This window comes from Cygnus olor, assembly GCF_009769625.2.
Source record: "Cygnus olor isolate bCygOlo1 chromosome W unlocalized genomic scaffold, bCygOlo1.pri.v2 SUPER_W8, whole genome shotgun sequence".
NCBI lineage: Eukaryota > Metazoa > Chordata > Aves > Anseriformes > Anatidae > Cygnus > Cygnus olor.
In genome coordinates, this window is record NW_024429079.1 from 100191 (window position 1) to 121080 (window position 20890).

General features: G+C 43.4%; 1 protein-coding gene across 2 annotated transcripts in view; it reads right to left on the reverse strand.

The window, feature by feature from the left end:
* The window catches only part of LOC121063044 (E3 ubiquitin-protein ligase KCMF1-like), a 119913-nt gene that overhangs the window by 82691 nt on the left and 16332 nt on the right, over positions 1-20890 (reverse strand). For both annotated transcript variants that reach the window (XM_040543341.1, XM_040543340.1), the window contains exon 2: positions 6778-6945. In XM_040543341.1, the coding sequence (XP_040399275.1) occupies positions 6778-6945 (168 nt within the window). The remainder of the gene's footprint in view (positions 1-6777; positions 6946-20890) is intronic.

Consider the following 20890-nt stretch of genomic DNA (forward strand, 5'->3'; position numbering starts at 1 on the left):
GTTTATGAGATATGGTTTCCAAAGTATAGAGTCGACAACAGTGCTGAGTACAAATACCAGGTTAGGGTCATGACCAGAAATCTCATTTCATAAGCCATTGTTACACCACACAGTACCACAACAATCTTAAACCAGGGCCCGGAAAGGATAAACAGCGCGACAGGGAGCACATACAGAAAGTAACGTGCTATAAAACTCAATTTGGGAAACAGGCACAGCAGACGAGATTAAGGCAATCAACATTGTGACTAGCAACTATTAAGCAGGTCGAATACTTATACCAATTTTAGTTTAACACACTCTGGTCAAATCTGTCGATATCTCAACCCTTCGAGCCCCACGTTGGGCGCCAAAAGGACTGTTGTGGTTTAACCCAGCCAGCAGCTAAACACCACACAGCCGTTCGCTCACCCTCCCCCCTCCCTCTCCGGGATGGGGGAGAGAAACGGGAAAGTGAAGCCTGTGGGTTGAGATAAAGACAGTTTATTAAGACAGGAAAATAATAATAACAGTAATAATAATAATGATAATAGTATTAATAATAATAATGTGTACGAAACAAGTGATGCACAATGCAATTGCTCACCACCCGTTGACCGATGCCCAGCCTATCCCCGAGCAGCCGGCCCCTCCACCCCGGCTAGCCACCCCTATATATTGTTTAGCATGACGTCAGATGGTATGGAATACCCCTTTGGCCAGTTTGGGTCAGCTGTCCTGGGTCTGTCCCCTCCCAGCTCCTGCTGCATCCCTAGCCTGCTCGCTGGCAGGACAGAGCGAGAAGCTGAAAAGTCCTTGGCTTGGTGTAAGCACTGCTCTACAACAATTAAAACATCAGCATGTTATCAGCGCTCTTCTCATCCTAATCCAAAACATAGCACCCTACCAGCTACTAGGAGGAAAATTAACTCTGTCCTAACTGAAACCAGGACACTTCTCTTGGATGTGCTCTCACAGAAGCACAAACAGCGTTGCTCATGGCTCAGCTCTGGGCAGCAGCGGGCCCCTTTGGAGCCGGATGAAACTGGCCCTTATCTAACATGGGGCAGCTGCTGGATTCTTCTCACGGAGGCCACCACTGCAGCCCCCCCGCTACCACAACCTTGCCACGTAAACCCTATACACTAGGGCAGCTAGGTCATCGCTGGCCCGTAAAGTATCAGGGCTTAAATTAACTAATGAAACCCTAAAGGTGATGGGGGTAGAAGGGGCTGGGATAACAGTGCTACTTTTAGGGGACACCAGGCTGAGAGTAGGGATAAAATGATCACTGGGCAATTATTGTATGTACCCGAGGCAGGGACTAACTTGTTGGGAAGGGATTTGATGATGAAATTGGGCATTCAAATAGTAAATTGCTAGACTGGAACAATGGTGTTGTTAATGGGGTGCTCTCAGATCCTGAGAGCAAAGATATATTCGCCTTTGAGTGGAAAGACCCTGAAACAGGGCAGAAGCAACAATACAGATGGACAGTTTCACCTCAGGGGTTTACAGGGCCACCAATTTATTTGGGCAAGTTCTAGAACAGATTCTGGAGCAATTCCAGCCTCCACAGGAGGTGTTACTGTTACAATATATGGATGATCTTTTATTGTCAGGACAGGAGAAAACAGCTGTGAAGGAAGCCACTAACAAGCTATTCAACTTTCTGGGAAAACGGGGCTTGAGAGTACTGAAAAATAAATTACAGTATGTAGAAAGATAAGTCAAGTATTTAGGGCATCTAGTGTATGAGGGAGAATGAAGAATAAATCCAGAGAGGATTCAGGGAATTGTTGAGCTACCCCTACCCAAAACTAAAAAGAACTAAAAAGTTTTAAGAGAAAGAGCTTTTTAAGGAACTAGGAGCCATGAAGTCCGAAGGAAAACAGATACTCTCTGAGGGGAGAGAAATGCTGAATAAAGTGCTAATGAGGCAAATACTAACTGGTTTACATCAAGAGAGTCATTGGGGAATTCAAGCAATGTGTGACACTGGGTTATGGAAATATGTATGTGTGGTAATATATATACTTTGGCTGAACAAGTATGCAGGAGTTGTGTAGTATGTCAAAAAGTAAATAGGAAAATTATCCGCAGTCAGCCCAAAGGGGGCGAGAACCAGGAATTCAACCCTTCCGAAGCGTACAGGTAGATTTTACAGAACTCCCTAGAGTAGGTAGATTTAAATACTTATTAGTCTTGGTCGATCATTTGTCAGGGTGGGTGGAAGCTTTCCCTTCAGTATCTGCTACTGCAAGCGTGGTAGCTAAGGAAATTCTAGAACAGATAATTCCCAGGTATGGAATCGTTGAAAATATTGGCTCTGATCAAGGAAGTCACAAATATTGCAAGGGCTAATGCGGACTCTAGGAATTAAGTGGGAATTTCACGCTCCTTGGCACCCTTCCTCTTCTGGAAGGGTGGAGTGGATCAGACAGTAAAGAAGCAATTGACTAAGTTTTTGAAACTCGGCTCCCCTGAACGAAGTGTTTACCTTTGGCACTTCTCCCGAATTCAAACTGCGCCAAGAAAAGATGTGGGAGTTTCACCATATGAAATATTATTTGGATTGCTGTACCTGGACAAAGGGAATGAATTATCTCAATTTGAGACAAAAGATGCTTTTCTTAAAAACTATATACTTGGGCTGTCGTCCTCTTTGTCATCTCTCAGGACCTGTGGATCGTTAGCACAAACCCCACCCTTGGAAGCCCCAATCCATGCATTCCTAGCAGGAGATTAGGTTCTGATACAGACATGGAGGGAATCAAAGCTACAACCTGAGTGGGATGGACCATTCCAGGTACTCCTGACTACTGAGACAACAGTAAGAACAGCTGAGAAAGGGTGGGCTCATTACACTCGGGTGAAAGCATCAGTTAACCCTGAAACCTGAGAGACTGTCTTAATAGAGACTTTAAAAGTTAAATCTGTTAAAACTAACTATTGTAAACCTTTTAACTTCTCCTTCAAAGAATTCTTAATGAGTTAATGGGTAAAAGGGATTGAATTACACAGAATTAGAGTGTTTCCAGGGGACACTCCCTGGAAGAGGGAGAAAAAGAAGGGGGGGGGTATTCAATCCCCACCAGAAGAATCCTTATTAGTTTGTGATTTTTATTGTTTTCTTAATTATTATAGGGATATATAGAGAGAGATGATGTATTTTAAGCTTATCTTAGTAATACCTGTTATGAATTGATTAGTGATAGGATGGGGGGAAAAATCAGCATTTCCAATTAATCCAGAACATCTCTCGAGTTCTATATCGAAATAATTGTTGGATTTGCTCCCAAATGCCTAGAAACACTGAAAAGGCCTTGTCCCTGATTACTATTCCGTTACCAGCAGCAACTGTGTCTGGATTCTTTAGATTTCTAAAAACAACGGATCATACTCAGTCCCGGGAAGGAACAGATTTTGAAGTTGAGCTCCCTACACTTAATCCTGGCTACAATATAACGTGTTATCAAAGGTGTCTTTCAAACAACATTGATAGAAACTCAGGGGGCAATAATATTGACCCTGGGTGTGGAAATATTATCCATGAAGTAGGGAATAATCCATACTGTACAGAATATGGTAGCTACGGGGATGCTAATATACATAATGCACACCAGATACAACATGAGAATCCTGTAACCGGATGGCCTGTCCCAAATGGCAAGGGGTGGTACTGGCTATGTGGCAATAAAGCCAGGAAGGTGTTGCCCCTAGGATGGAAGGGAGCTTGCACCCTGGGGGCAATAATTCCAAATGTAACTATTATGGAAGACCCACAGAGCCAAAGCCCCCTTGAGACCACACGCAGAATTAAGCGGACTCCAGACAATCCTCTAGTAAAAAGAAACAGGGCATTTCACTGTTTTGCAAAGTGGTTTCTACTTTGGTTAGGTGTGAGTGAATTAGAAAACACTATTGTAAATATCTCAGCTATAATGGAAGAACTAGAAAATAACACCAGATGCAGTCTGGGCACTACAAAAGGAGGTAACAAGTTTGCAAGAATGGTACTCCAGAATCAAATGGTATTAGATTTATAACTAGCCTCACAAGGAGGAGCGTGCACTGTAATTAATGCTAGTTGCTGTGTGTATGTAGATCAAACAGGACGAATTGAGATTGATCTCAAAAATATTTGGGAAAAAACCAAGATCCTACATAGAGTGGCTCAAGATGACACTTCCTGGGGATTTAGAGACATTTGGGAGAAACTAACTTCATGGTTACCTGAATGGAATTGGCTCAAACAACTATTTGTTGGTATTATAATAATAATGGCATTGTGTATCTGTCATCCCCCGTGACATCCAAAGAAAAATATTGTGCCCTAATGTTGGAAAAACTCAAGAGTGGAGGATGTGAAGTGGTGTAAAAATGACAATAGGAGTAAGAAAATAAGAGGGGGGAATTGTGAGAAACAAAGTTGGTGTTTGTTTTTTTTTTTTTCAGTAGAATGTGTTTTTGCAGTGGAAAATTCCACTAACCTTGCATATTCAAAAGTGATTGTGCAGGCATGACAGTTGCATAGCAGTGGGGAGTATGTTAAGAAGATAAGGGGAAGGTCCCACTGTCCCGAAATAAGGAGGATAGCTAAGAAAAACAGGACGAGCAGTGCAAAATCAGTAAAAACAAAAATCACAGGCACTCTAGTCAAGGGAGAAGAAGGAAAAAAAAAAAGGAAAAGGAGAAATTAATGGTTGGTCAAATAAAATTGTTCATATATGGTATAGCAAGAAGCGTCGAGTAGTTTGTGAACCTGTAGTACACAGCCGATGAGGAAACGGGAGGAATCAAGCATCGGGTAATAGGGAATATAAGGCTATGATATACTTTTACTGTGCGCTCCTGCTTGCAGGACTCCCACCATTGCAATCGCGAATAAAATAGCTTCACAGAAGACCCTGTCTGAAAAAAAATATTGAGATTTTTCTCACAGTCAGTAGGACTAAGGAAGTGATTGTCTCTCTATACTCAGCCCTGGTAAGACCACACCTTAAGTACTACGTTCAGCTTCGGGCCCCTCACTAGAAGAAGGATATTGAGTTGCTGGAATGCATTCAGAGAAGAGCAACTAACCTGGTGAAGGAACTAGAAAACAAGACACAAGGAGCATCTGAGGGAACTGGGGTTGTTTATTCTGGAGAAGAGGAGGCTGAAGGGAGACCTCATCGCTTTCTACAACTACCTGAAAGGAGGTTGTAGAGAGGAGGGTGTCTATTTTCTCAGGTGAAAAGTGATAGAATGTGAGGCAACGGCCTCAAGTTCCGCCAGGGGAGGTTTAGATTGAATATTAGGAAGAATTTGTTCATGGAGAGCGTGGTCAAGCACTGGAACAGGCTGCCCAGGCAAGCAGTGGAGTCACCATCCCTGGAGGTATTTAAGAGACGTATGGATGTAGCACTTCTGGACATGGCTTAGTTCTGGACTTGATGATCTTAAGGGTCTTTTCCAACCTAAATGATACTATGATTCTAAGATGTTTTTTAGATGCACAGATTGTTCACAAGATTGGTTGGAACAACTTAAGAAGTTAAATGACTTTCAGTAAGTTTTCCCACTGTATTACTTTCAAACTTTTAGCATTTAATGTTAACTTATGGCTCCACAGCATGCATACATCAATCCTCTTTTTCCTATGGAACACGTACATAACATTTACGATGTTGCCATTTAACCCCATATGCAATATACAAGAATAACTGTCACCAGGGGTCAAGTTTAAGCCATGCACCTCAAATAGTGAACGAAACACTGAATTAATATATACTGGTACACACACAATTTTATCTCATGAATAAGTAAAAATAAAGAAAGTGAAGCCTAAGAAGAAATATCTAGAAATTAAAATATTTTCAAAAATATATTTGTGTATCATTCAAAAATTTATTTCCAAACTCTGAATTCTCAGAGCATAGATTTCCAAGTCATTACAACACAGGCTTAGAGCAAGCAGTGACTTGAGAATTACACATGAATGAGAGACTTCTCTGCTCAAAGGGAGTTCTGAGAAAGTAGCTGTATATCGGTATATTCAGCTGTTCTGAGCTTTAAATCCATAAAGGAAGTAGCACAATGTATACATCCAGTACTTTTCTTTTTAAACCTTTTTTTTTAAGTGAAAAAGAAAATAAGACTAAAAGAGCTGAAAACTTTAATAATATAGTTTGAATCACTAAAAACAGGTTTTGTTAAAACGATAGTCTTGTGGAGGCTTAAAACAGGTATAACAAGAAATAAGCGTCCAATGTCAACAGCATCTTAACACAAACATATGCTATGGAAGTATCTCCTGAATTACAGTGCTGGTGTTATAGGGGATACAACAACAGCAATTAAGAGGACTACTTGCTAGCCCTTGCCACTATTCTTCCACATTCAGTGCAGCCTACAACCCCTGCTACATCCCCAGATACAACCAGAAAAGAACATATTCTCTAAACTCTCACCACTATTTCTCTCCACCATGGCACTTTCTGGTACAGCATACTGGGGTGTGTGTGCATGTAGATGTTAAACCTTTTGAATTTGAAGTTAATTTAGGAGTAATCCTTTTATAAGATAAATGTAACAGTCCAATAATTTGATGTCTGCCAAAACACCTAACCCAAAAGAATAAATCAGATTTCACATACTAGAACCAAAGAGAAAACAAGCTTTTAAATTAAAGAGATAGAAACTTGCCATAATTTTCAGCATGTTATTTGGGGAAAAAAAAAAGTTCCTAAGCTATGAAATAAATATACATGTTTATAACTATGGCAAACAGTTCCAATATTAACTACTACTTACCAAAATCTACTCTTGTTAGTATGCACTGCATGGGATGGTCAGTTGTATGCCTCGTTGTTGTTGCACCACTTTCATAACAAGTTGCACACAAATCGTAATCGTAGCAAATTAAACACTTGTATCTGCGACCTCGAAAATTTCCTTTTAAACATGCATCACAGCTGACACCTGTGAATAAAAAAAAAATACAGGAAAAAAATAATTTTACATTGTTTTAATGATACAGATTTGTCGCTATCATCTCCCAACAACAACCAAAAAGAAATTCAGTCAAAAAGCTTTTATGTAGCTGATGAAAATAAGACAACTTTAAACATATTTTTATTTTTAAAAAAGGCAACAGTCACCCAAATTGAAAGTTAAACTTAAAGTAAAATAAAAAACACAGTCAGTCACCTAAACTGATAGTTGGTTAAGCTATAAATTCTTTTATAATCACTTCTTCCTTGTTTGGAAATTTGGTTCAAAACATTCTCGAGCTTAAACAGTATAGCAGTTGATCTGGAAGTTTCTACAGAAACAAGCAAACAAAAACTCCCCACAGCAGACCATCTCACAAACCACAGATAAGCACATACCACCACATAACAACATCCCTCCCAGGCTTTTGTGTTTATTTTTTATACATTCTAACATTTCAATTCTGAAGAATGCCTGCCACAACCACTCTTCACAATGCATACATATCTGTGTGGTGGTTTCGCAGCTGTAGGTAGCTCAGCACCACCAGACTGCGCTCTCACTCCTCCTCCTCAAAAGAAAAGAGGGAGAAAAGATGATAAAAATAGCTCATGGGTTGAGATAAGGACAGGGAGATCACTCACCAACTGTCACAAGCAAAACAGACTCAGCATAAAGGAGATGTAATTTATTACCTATTGATAACAGACTTAGAGCCGTGAGAACTAAAAACACCTTCCTCCCCCATCCACCCTCTTCTTCCACCTCCCTGAGCAGCACAGGGAAATGGGGATTGTGGTCAGTCCATAACTCTTAGTCATGTGCTGCTCCTTCATGGTTAGTCTTTTCTCCTGCTCCAGCGTGGGGTCCTTCCCGCAGGACACGGTCCTTCCCAAACTTATCCTACATGGGCTTCCCAAAGACTGCAGTTCTTCAAGAACTGCTCCAATATGGGTCTGTGCCATGGGGTGCAGTCCTTCAGGAACAGACTGCTCCAATATGGGTCCCCCATGCGTGGCAGTTCCTGCCAGAGCACCTGCTCCACCGTGGGCTCCTCCACAGGCTACAGAGTGGATATCTACTCCACTGTGGTACTCTATAGGCTGCAGGGGGGACAGCCCGCTCCACCATGGTCCTCTCCAACACAGTTTTGGAGTTGAGATCAGGGTCTTCTATTTTGAAGTAAACATTAAGATGTAAATTAAGATGTACGCAAGTTGCATTGCATCAGCTCTTCAGCTTCTTCCATTTGGGAGGTTCAATCTTTGCACTACAAATCAGTCACACTGCCTGTGTCAGGAAAAGGCTTCATAACTTCTAAAGGTTTTGCAATTTTCTCTATACTGTTTCAGCTCTCTATTGTCTCTTCCCACTGACTGGAAGAGGAGAAACAACCCCCATTTTTAAAAGGGGAAAAAAGGAAGACCTGGGGAACTACAGGCCAGTCAGTCTCACCTCTGTGCCCAGCAAGACCACGGAGCAGATCCTCCTGGAAACTATGATACAGCACGTGGAAAATAAAAAGGTGATTTGTGACAGCCAACATGGCTTCACTAAGGGCAGATCGTGCCTGACAAATCCGGTGGCCTTCTATGATGGGGTCACAGCATTGGCAGATAAGGGAAGAGCAACTGCCATCATCTACTTGGATTGTTCAAAGCATTTGACACTGTCCCACACAACATCATTGTCTCTAAATTGGAGAGACATGGATTTGAAGGATGAACCACTTGGTGGGTAAGGAACTGGGTGGATGTTCTCACTCAAAGAGTTGCTGTCAACAGGTCAATGTCCAGGTGGAGATCAGTAACGAGTGGTGTTCCTCAGGGGTCAGCAACAGGACCGGCGCTGTTTAACATCTTTGTTGGTGACATGGACAGTGAGATTGAGTGCACCCTCAAGCAGATTTGCCAATGACACCAAGCTGTGTGGTACGGTCGACATACTGAAAGGAAAGGATGCCATCATAGAAGGACCTTGACAGGCTTGAGAAGTGGGTCTGTTCAAACCTCATGAAGTTCAACAAGGCCAAGTACAAGGTCCTGCACCTGGGCTGGGGCAATCCTAACCACAAATACAAGCTGGGCAGAAAATGGACTGAAAGCAGCCCCAATGAAAGGACCTGAGGGTCTTGGTTGATGAGAAGCTCAACATGAGCCAGCAATGTGCGCTTGCAGCCCAGAAAGCCAACTGTATCCTAGGCTGCATCAAAAGAAGCATGGCCAGCAGGTCAAGGGAGGTGATTCTCCCCCCTACTCTGCTCTTGTGAGACCCCACCTGGACCACTGCATCCAGCTCTGGGGCCCCCAGCACAAGAAGGACATGGACATATTAGAACGAGTCCAGAGGAGGGCCCCAAAGATGATCGAAGGGCTGGAACACCTATCCTATGAAAATAGGCTGAAGGAGTTGCAGTTCTTCAGCCTAGAGAAGGCTCCAGGAAGACCTTATAGTGGCCTTCCAATACCTAAAAGGGGCCTACAGGAAAGCTGGGGAGGGACTCTTTGTCATGGAGTGTAGTAAGAGGACAAGGAGTAATAGCTTTAAAGTAAAAGAGGGTAAGTTTAGATTAGATATAAGGAAGAAATTCTTTACTCTGAGGGTGGCAAGGCACTGTAACAGGTTGCCCAGAGAATTTGTAGATGCCCCACCCCTGGAGGTGCTCAAGGCCAGGTTGGATGGGGCTTTGAGCAACCTGATCTAGTGGAAGGTGCCCCTGTCCATGGCAGAGGGTTGGTACTAGATGACCATAGAATATGCCGAGTTGGAAGGGACCCATAAGAATCACTGAGTCCAACTCCTGGCACCACACAGGTCTACCCAAAAATTCAGACCATATGACTAAGAACACAGTCCAAATGCTTCTTAAACCCCGACAGGCTTGGTGCCGTGACTACGTCCCTGGGGAGCCTGTTCCAGTGCGCAACAACCCTCTCAGTAAAGAACCTCTTCCTGATATCCAGCCTGAACCTCCCCTGTCGCAGCTTGACTCCATTCCCTTGGGTCCTATCACTGGTCACCAGAGAGAATAGATTGGAGCCTGCCCCTCCGCTCCCCCTCGTGAGGAAGTTGTAGACCATGATGAGGTCTCCCCCTAGCCTCCTCTTTTCCAGGCTGAACAGGACAAGTGACCACAGCTGCTCCTCGTACATCTTCCCCTCTAGGCCCTTCACCATCTTTGTAGCCCTTCTCTGGACACTCTCCAATAGTTTCACATCCTTTTTGTACTGTGGTGCCCAGAACTGCACACAGTACTCAAGGTGAGGCCGCACCAGCACAGAGTAGAGCGGGACAATCACTTCCCTCGACCGACTAGCAGTGCCATGCTTGATGCACCCCAGGATACGGTTGGCCCTCCTGGCTGCCAGGGCACACTGCTGGCTCATATTCAGCTTGCTATCAACCAACTGTCTGAAAAAAAAAAATTGAGATATTTCTCACAGGGGGACGATCACCTCCCTGGTCCTGCTGGCTACACTATTCCTGATACAAGCCAGGATGCCGTTGGCCTTCTTGGCCACCTGGGCACACTGCTGGCTCATGTTCAAGCAAGCGTCAACCAACACCCGCAGATCCTTTTCCTCTGCACAGCTTTCCAGCCACTCTGCCCCAATCCTGAAGCGTTGAATGGGATTCTTGTGGCCAAAGTGCAGGACCCGGCACTTAGCCATGTTGAACCTCATCCCATTGGCCTCTGCTCATCAATCCAACCTGTCCAGGTCCCTCTGCAGGGCCTTCCTACCCTCCGGGAGATCGACACTTCCCCCAACTTGGTGTTGTCTGCAAACTCACTGAGGGTGCGCTCAATTTCCTCATCCAAATCATCAATAAAGATATTAAGGGGGCCTTAATGATGGGCCCCAACATCGACCCCTGGGGAACACCACTCATGACCGGTGAAATCAACTGCCCCAGGGGTGGAAACACAGTCCTACCATTTGCCATGGACTGATCCAGACTGCACTTGAACAGGGGGAAGCTCCTGAACACCTGCAGTACATTGATGACATCATCGTGTGGGGCAACACAGCAGAATAAGTTTTTGAGAAAGGGAAGAAAATAGTCCAAATCCTTCTGAAGGCTGGCTTTGCCATAAAACAAAATAAAGTTAAAGGACCTGCACGAAAGATCCAGTTTTAGGAATAAAATGGCAAGGTGAACGTAGTCAGATCCCAATGGCTGTGATCAATAAAGTAACAGCTATGTCTCCACCAACTAGCAAAAAAGGAAACACAAACTTTTTTAGGCGTCGTGGGTTTTTTGAGAATGCACATTCCAAATTACAATCTGATTTCTCTTTCAAGTGACCCAGAAGAAGAACCATTTCAAATGGGTCCCTGAACAACAACAAGCCTTTGAACAAATTAAACAGTAGCCCTTGGGCCAGTCTGGGCAGGACAAAATGTAAAAAAAAGGTGCTCTGCACTGCAGCCAGGGAGAATGGCCCTAGCCAGAGACTCTGGCAGAAAGAGCCAGAGGAGACTTGAGAGTGTGAGAAACGAAGTTGTGTTTTTGCAGTAGAGAATTACTTTTCTGTATTCCAAGGTAGTTGTGTAGTCATAAGAAGGAGAAATGCTAAGTAGATAAGTGGACAGTAGAAGGCCTCACTGTTCCAAAACAAGGTAGAAGCTTGAGAAAAACAGGATGAACAGTGTGAGAACAGTAAAACAAAGATCACAAGTTCTCAAAACATAAGAAAGGAGAAATTAAAGGGTTGAAAAAAAGAAAAATTGTACATATATGGTATAGAGGAGCATCGAGTAGCTTGTGAACCTGTAGTACTCAGCCAATGAGGAAACAGGGGAGGTGATCAGGCGTCGGGTAATAGGGAATAAAAGGTTATGATTTGTTTACTAAAATGCGCTCCTGATTGACAGGACGCCCACCATTGCAATCACGAATAAAATAGCTTCACAGAAGACCCCGTCTGAAGAAAATTATTTGAGATTTTTCTCACAAGGGTGACCCCTAGGGTTTTGGAGACAGGGATGCAGAGGATCCAAGGCCCGCTATACCTCAACTGAGAGATATTGGCAGTATATGAAGGAGTTCAAGCTGCTTCGAAAGTGGTTAGTACTGAAGCACAGCTCCTCTTGGCACCCCGACTGACGGTGCTGGGCTGGATGTTCAAAGGAAGGGTCCCCTCTACACATCATGCAACTGATGTTACACAGAGGAAGTGGGTTGCACTGATCACACAACAGGCTCGAATTGGAAACCCCAGGGGCAACCTTAACGCACTCTACAGGTACCTTAAAGGAAGCTGTAGCAAGGTGGGGGTTGGTCTATTCTCCCACATGCCTGGTGACAGGACAAGGGGGAATGGACTAAAGTTGCGCCAGGGGAGGTTTAGGCTGGATATTAGGAAGAACTTTACAGAAAGGGTTGTTAGGCATTGGAATGGGCTGCCCAGGGAGGTGGTTGAGTCACCATCCCTGGAGGTCTTTAAACGACGTTTAGATATAGAGCTTAGTGATATGGTTTAGTGGAGGACTTGTTAGTGTTAGGTCAGAGGTTGGACTAGGTGATCTTGGAGGTCTCTTCCAACCTAGATGATTCTGCAGGGCTGCTCTCCAGCATCTCATGACCCAGTCTGTACGTGTAAACAGTGTTGCCCCTTCCCAGGTGCAAGACCCAGCACTTGCTCTTGTTAAACTTCGTGCAGTTGGTGACTGCCCAGCTCTCCAATCTGTCCAGATCTCTCTGTAAGGCCTTTCCACCCTCGACAGTGTCAACAGCTCCTCCCAGAGGAGCTGCGCGGCATAGCCCCAGGAGCAGCCTCCGACAGGACCCACAGGACCCGGCGTGGCCACTGCCATGGGGTGGCTGGTGGCCTGCAGACAGCAACACTGACTAGTGTACATCTCGACATGGTCTCCAAGCAACATTTCCTGTAGATGTGCATGACAGCAGAAGCATCCAGGCAAACTGATGAGCTGGCTTTGGGAGCCTATAAATAGGCAAAACCAGAACGCATGATTAGTCAGAAGGTCATAGGTGAGATAAAGACTGTGGATACGAGGGACCCAGTATACAGGTCTCTGAAACAGGAGCTCCAAGGACTTGCCTACAGCAAACCCACACGTCTGGACTTGCTAATGGACATGCCTCTGGTATCATACAAAGTCCAGTTACTGCATTCATCGAACAACAATGATCGCTCACTGAATGTATTTGTGGAGGAGGATGACAAACTGATATTTTATCTGCTCTACCAATGACCTTCATGTTCTGGGACTGAGAGATGAAACCAAAGCAAAATATCTGGAGCTGACCCACTGGGAGATGGGTTTGCTACCCTTGTGTCATTGGTACTGTTGGAACTCCTTGGCCCAAGTACTTGTGTCACTGATAAAGTCTCCATATGCCCTTACAGGCAAGTGCTCAAGTAGTCCTTGTTTCAAAACTGAGTGTTTTTGTTCTTTCGGAAGTCACTTCCCCAGCACACTTTAAAAAAAAAAAAAAAAAAAAAAAAAGAAGAACACTTATAGAAGCTCTGTTCCTCCCTGCTTCTCCTGATAAAAGGCTGTACCTTTGGGTTGTAGAGCCTGGGAGTGAGCCCTCCTTCTGTACCAGCTGAAGGGAAGAACATAGTTTAAGGGAAGGGAAGGGTGCTAAGAATAGGAAAGCACAGGGTGGCCAGCAGAGTTGGGAAGAGTCTGGAATACCAAGAGGAATTCATTGCTGAGGTGTTTTTGTTTGTTTTGTGTTTTTTGTTGTTGTTGTTTAAAAAAAAAAAAAAAAAACACTGAAACACCAAAACCAAGAACCCAGGACACTTAAATTGGAGGAGGTGGTTACGTTGCTGATATCTGTCTCTCTGCTAGGACTTCTTACCGTGTTCTGATGTTGTTTCATAGACACAGTAAACCTTGCTTTTTTTTGTTTATCACCATCACTTTCTCAGTTCTTCTGCTCCATTCTGTCCTGCCTCCTCTTAGTGGCTGTGACTCAGTTGATTGAGCAGTCACCTCATGTCTTCATCTGCCCTCTTCCTCTTGACTTAAAACTGTAGGTTTTAGTCTGGGACTGAAGGATTTCTTGCTGATGTGGGGACAGGGAAGGGACAAATTTCTGCAATACAGTCCCTGGTGAGACAGACTGGATGTCCTCAGACTTGTTACACAGATGTAGGTCCTGCCATTTTAGGTCTGCTTTCTGTATAGCCTGTTCCATGTGAAGGTTTTAGAGAAACATAGTAATTCTCTAAGGGCTCTTCCAGGAAATTCTCTTCTTGAACGAGCTGCTTAGTCACCCAAACTAGGCTTTGTTATGCCACAGACCATCAGCATAATCTTCATTTAGCTATGCAGCTAAATAGTTCTGTCTGTTGCTTCGGGGTAGGAAGTTGTCCCAGAGAAGGTGATGACAGTGTAGCTGCAGAAGTGCCATAAGCAGACCAGAAATCCAGAAGGTGGTTGCTGCAGAATGTAACTTGTGAGACTTTAACAGAGCCCAATGGGGTGATCTTCAAGCACAAAAAGAAATAAACCTCTCCAGAGCTAAGGGGTTGGCAGGGGAGAATTGCAATAAACAGGACAAGCAATTCAGGCAAAATCAGCACATCCCAAACAGATTATTGCCTCAGTAGCCAAGTAAACAGGATGACACTCCTTTACTAGCAGAAGCTGCTCTCTTGACCTCTCCACAGGTTACTACGCTGCCTTTCTGGGGTTATTTCGCATATTTGTCTTGAAAGAAATGTTTGTGTGGTTGTTGTTTGTTTTTTTTTTTGCTCTTGAGTTATTCCCTCAACTCTGTGTAGATGATCTTTAAGGTCCCTTCTAATCCAAACTATTCTGTGATTCTATTATTGTTAATTTAGATAAAGGCAGAGGAAGCAGCATCATCTTTTCATCTGTAAAGGCTCTTGAAAGCTTCCTTCATTTGCAGTAGTAAATTAAGGGCTTTCATGAAAGTAACTGCTGTAAACGCAATTTTATCTTCAAAGTCCTCTTTCAGCATCAATTAAAACAAACTTTTCTGTATTTGCACTGAAGGATGAAAACATAGAAGCAACTAAAATTACTGAAATAAAGCCATGACACAGACTCCAAGAGGATTAGTAGACAAAGATCTCATAAGAAGAAAGGCTAAGAGAACTGGTGCTGATCAGCCTAAAGAAGAGAAGGCTCTGGGGCGACCTCATTGCGGCCTTTCAGTACTTAAAGGGGACTTATAAAAAAGATTGAGAGCAACTCTTTGCTCAGTCAGATAAGGACAGGACAAAGGGGAATGATTTTAAACTAAAAGAGGGGAGATTTAGATTAGAAGGAAATTCTTCACTCAGAGGATAGGGAGGCACTGGAACAGGTTGTCCAGAGAAGTAGTGGATGCCCCATTCCTGGAGGCATTCAAGACCAGGTTAGATGAGGCCCTGAGCAACCTGATTTAGTAGGTGGCAACCCTGCCTATGGCAGGGGGGTTGGAACTAGATGATTTTTAAGGTCCCTTCCAACACAAGTCATTCTATGATCAACGAGGTCTCAAAACTGCAAATGTCCTAATGATCATTTCCTAACTATAAATTCTATGATCACGGTTTAACAGAAAAAATGTAGTATTAACACAAGCCACCTCCACCACTTGCAACGTCAGATCTATTATGAAGAACACATGGTCAAGGGAAAAATCACACTGTTAAACTGAAACATATTCTTGCTCTCTGCCTCAAACAGTATGAAGCATTACGCATTTAGCAATATTTTGGGATGCTTACTTAAGTTTTATGAATACCAAAGGAATAAAATATTACCCACTAGTCACTGTAAAACCTACTTAAAATAGACAAGAAACCTGCATCTGAGGTACTCAAGTAGAAAATGTTCCTGGCTAATAAAGTTCAATAAGGACAACAAGATGTAGCTGCAGATACAGAACAGTATCTCAAGGTGAGAGAAACAAGTTAGATAAACTCTTTAGTTTTAGCAGGATGCCAAAGCAATGTGATGTTTATGGGAAGTTCAACTACTAACATGAATGTTACATTAGTGAAGTGCTCAAGAACTAGTATTCTAGCCTACTGTGGAGTAATTGCCTAAAGTGACTAGGAAAATTAAACTAATATTCACATTTTAAAGCAAATCTACAGCATTGAAGAAGCTTTCAGGGTGAAGGGTAGCTGCACTACCTAAGCATTCCCTAAGCTTCCAACCTTAGATGCTATAGCACTAGGGGAACCTGGTGTGCTGACTCTAAGGAACAGTACAGAGTGTAGAGCGGAGTGGAGACACCGCGGCTAGGCTCTGTGGCAAGATGGGGACTCGATTGTTCCTGGGCACACCGAGATCGATAAGCTGCACATTTGCTACCCCGAGCCAACGACCTGTCATGTTTTTGACAGAATGCTGTACTCTAGTGAACTTTTGCTCATTATAATATCATTATAATACCAAAGCACACCTCCTTCCCAAAAGCTACCTGCCTCCAAGGGGCGACCACCCCTCACTGAGCATGCGCTCTGAATTTCTCAGAGCCTATACCTTTAAAAGAAAGCGAGAAAACTTTTCACCAATCATAACCAAGATATGCTTCACTAGAGTCACTCAAGCTCCACCTAAAAGATAGAAAATAATATAAATTGGCTTAAGAGAAAGGGGATGCTAGGGAAGACACCATCACAAGAACCTTCTGACTTCCGGGATCAGTCGACGGGCTGAGCCTCTCCACCCCCCCCCCATTGGGATGCCTTTGGGTGAGATTTGAACACTTGGTTATACCAGGTGTCTCCACAGAAACTTAGAAATCTCTAGAGTCTTTGTGCCTTTTAACGTGTTAATAGCCAGGCTGCGTACCTGTGTATTTCATGCATGCTAGCTTGCTTTTGCAGACAGTGAATTTATTGCCGGCAATCCAAAGAACCTGCGTACCTGTTGCTGTAATAAATTGCACTTAATTGCATTGTTCCTAGCTGTGATAGTTCTCATTGAACGTGACTAGAGTGAGGGTGTGCTACGTTATTGGTGAATCCCTGACTGTGATAGTTCAGGACCCTGAATCCCACCAGACCCATAACGGTTAATCGGCTACACCCCTTAATGAGACAGAGAAATTGGTGTAGTTGGCAGGATTGCTATGGATAAACTGCTGCAAAAATGCAAATGTGTCCCCTTCCCAGGTGGGGAAGGAGTGGGCCTAAAAATTTTGGAAAAATCAAGACAAAGTGGTAGAAAACATTAACCATTGTCAGTCTGCACAAAAGACTGGAGAAAGAAAGGATAAAGGTGTGACTTCTGTGCTGCGTTACGAGCCTGTTTGTCTTGTGCTCAGCAAAAAGCTAAAGAAACTCCTGCTCCCAAATTAATTTCTAATGTGAAATATACAGCTTTGAAATCAGAAAATAAGCATCATTGACCTTTGAAAGGGAGACAGGAAAAACATTAGGAATCAGAGCGGATAAACTTGTGACTGAAAATGATAAACTTCTGAATGAGAATAATCATCTTAAACAGTTACTGGAGAGGTTTAATCACCCATTAAATAAAACACATCCTTCTGCTCCAGTTAAGCAGGTTTGTAGATTAATGCATAGTGCAGACCCTGAAAGCTGGGATCGTGATATTTAGTTTGACAGTGATGATGAGGTCAAAGAGATTGCTGATTCTGAACCTCAGTCGATTTCCTTGAGACCTTTGATTAAAACTGAGACTACTGTTGATGATGAAGATGAAATCCACACTACTGTGCTAACAATCCCATGGTCACCAGCAGAGTTGGTTAAAATACAGGAGAAGTTCTCAAGGCGGTCAGAAGAATCAGAAGTTGGGTATGTGTGGCGAGTTTCTCTTGAAGGAGGAGATCGAATTATGTTGAGTGAAGAAGAAGCAAGAGGCTTTTGGGGACCAAGAGTATTTTTAACCACCACACCAGGAGACCATAATTACTCTATAACTGCACGGGCTGCATACTGGGCAGGTGGTATAGATCCCCAGGAGAGAGGGGAACCCCTGGAAATTAGAGCCACAAGCTATTCTGACCTGGCTGTAGCAGTACAGAAAGCAGCCTGCATTCAGGCAATATATGAAAGAGATGAATTCAGGAAATCCCCGATGTTAGCTCCTATCCACCCAACTCGATTAATCCCTCTTATCTGTGGCCTCCCTGATTGCCTTAAGATGTTCATAGCAAATACCCAGGATCGCATACAAGCTGCTCGTAGGGATGGTGATCGTTGTCATAGGCAAAATCCGCACTCCCCCATTCCCACCTGGAGTGAATTTGTACAAGACATAAATAAGTACAGATGCCAAATGGGCTGTATTAGTTCATCCAGTACTAAGCCCCCAGATCACTCCCGGCAAGTTCACCAAATCTATACTCAAAACCCAGATACCCCAAATTCAGAGAGGTTCAAACCTAATAATGAATGGGGTGAGTTGTGGCGTAAGGACCTAGCTTTGGGTGTACCCCATCCAATCTTGCACGGTGCAGTTAATGAAACAAGTTCGAGAAAATGGACAAAAGACTGATTACTGTCCATCATAATAAAGAAGAAATACATTGAGTGATGGAAAGAGTAAAGAAAGATGAAAAACACCATTGGTGGGACACTTTGGATGGTCTCCAACTGCCACAGGAATCTTCAACAAGATGCTTCACCCTATTGTCGTTTTGTTAATACTCGCTGTATTATGCATTATGCTAACAAAAAGTATGTTAAACTCTGGATTATGATGAAACATTTAGTATCCCTACACAATATACATACACTCGATAATCCTCATCCCGAGAATGTATGTGATATACCTGATACATTCCACATGTCGTGAAGCTTGAGTAACTATAGTCACGGGGTGGCTTATGTGGAGCCTAAAGTGACTAGGAAAATTAAACTAATATTCACATTTTAAAGAAAATGTATAGCATTGAAGAAGCTTTCAGGGTGAAGGGTAGCTACACTACCTAAGCGTTCCCTAGGCCTCCAACCTTAGATGCTATAGCACTAGGGGAACTTGGTATGCTGACTCTAAGGAACAGTATGGAGTGTAGAGCAGAGTGGAGACACCGGGGCTAGACTCTGTGACCAGATGAGGACATTGTTCTTGTGCACACCAAGACCGATAAACTGCACATATGCTACCCTGAGTCAACGACCTCTCACGTTTCTGACAAAATGCTGTACTCTGGTGAACGTTTGCTTATTATAATACCAAAACACACCACCATCCCAAAAGCTACACACCTCCAAGTTGCGACCACCCCTCACTGAGCATGCATTCTTGGAGTGGGTTTAGGTGGCAAGGTTTTGGTAGCTGGGGGGGCATAGGGGTGGCTTCTGCGAGAAGAATCCAGAAGCTGCCCCATGTTAGATAAGGGCCCCGCCACTGGCCAGAGCCAGGCCAATAAGCGATATTGTTTGCGCCTGTACTGGGTCTGGCTAGGATGTTAACTTTCCCTGCAGCAGCCCATGCAGTGCTGTGCTCTGCACTTGTAGCTAGAACAGCCCTGGTATCACACCAGTGTTGTGTCTGCTGCTGAGCAGTGCTGGCACAGCATCAGGACTCTCTCTAACCCTCCTAGGGGGTGGGTTTCAAAGAAAAGGTTTCAAAGAAACATCACCAGGGCAGCTGACCTAAACCAGCCAAAGGGATATTCCATACCATATGATGTCACACTCAGCAATAAAAGGCGGAAAAAGGAAGAAGAGGGGAGGGGTGGGCTCTCGTTGCGAAAACTTCTGTCCTCCCAAACACCGGCTACGTGCGTTGAGGCCCTGCTTCAAAGACGTGGTCAAGCATCTCTCATTTCTGGGAAGTAGAGAGTAATTTCTTTCCTCTGCACTTCCACACAGCCTTTACTTGTTTTGTTCTTTCCCTTTCCCCCTCCCCCTTTTTTCCCTTTAGTTAAATTGTTTAGTTAATAATAATCTTTCCTTAATAATTATTTTTTTCCCTTTAATTAAATTATCCTTATCTCAACCCGTGAGTTGTTCTTTCCTATACTTCTTCCCCTCCTAAGGAGAGGGGGTGAGAGAGCGGTTGTGGTGGAGTTCAGCTGCCTAGCACAGTAAAAACACCACAATAGCTTACTTCTGCAAAGCTTTGGTGTCCTTCTTAAAGGACAGCTTGAATTTTTCTGATACCCACCTTTCAACAGTCAAATTTAGAAAGCCCTTGTAGCCAGACAGCAAATTAATTTAGAGAAGATTTAGTTCTAACAAATACAGAAATCCATCTCAGAACAGCTTATCTATATTGAAACTTATTTATATAAATTATAAATTTAGGTTGAATATTAGGAAAAACTTCTTCACCGAAAGGGTTGTTGGGCATTGGAATGGGCTGCCCAGGGAAGTGGTTGAGTCACCATCCCTGGAGGTCTTTAAAAGACATTTAGATGTAGAGCTTAGTGATATGGTTTAGTGGAGGACTTGTTAGTGTTAGGACAGAGGTTGGACTAGATGATCTTGGAGGTCTCTTCCAACCTAGATCATTCTGTGAAAAAACTTCCAAAATACAACCAACACAGGCATATAAATTACGCAATACACATATAGCCAATAAATCTGAATACTACTTTTAATAGAATCTTTTTTTCCCCTAATATAGACTGAGATGACTGACAACTACACAATGAGTCCCTTGACTAATATCTCCTAACATTTCCAACCTTGATAGTCTCCTATGAGCCACTGCTTCTGGGGCTGGGATATTTCAGATAGGTACCTAGAGAACATTAATAAAGCCAACTATATAGTCATGCTCTGAACTGCTATCTCCAAGACACCTCTGTCCAGCCCCCATAGAATTCTGAAGGCTTTTATGAACACTTGCATATACCCATATATTTATTCAGAAAGACTACCCCCAATTTCCTGCCATGCTAACATGAACCTGTAGAGCAACTCAAATATCTGGTAGAAGAATCATAGAATGGCTCGGGTTGGAAGTGACCTTAAAGATCATCTAGTAACAACCCCCCTGCCATGGGCAGG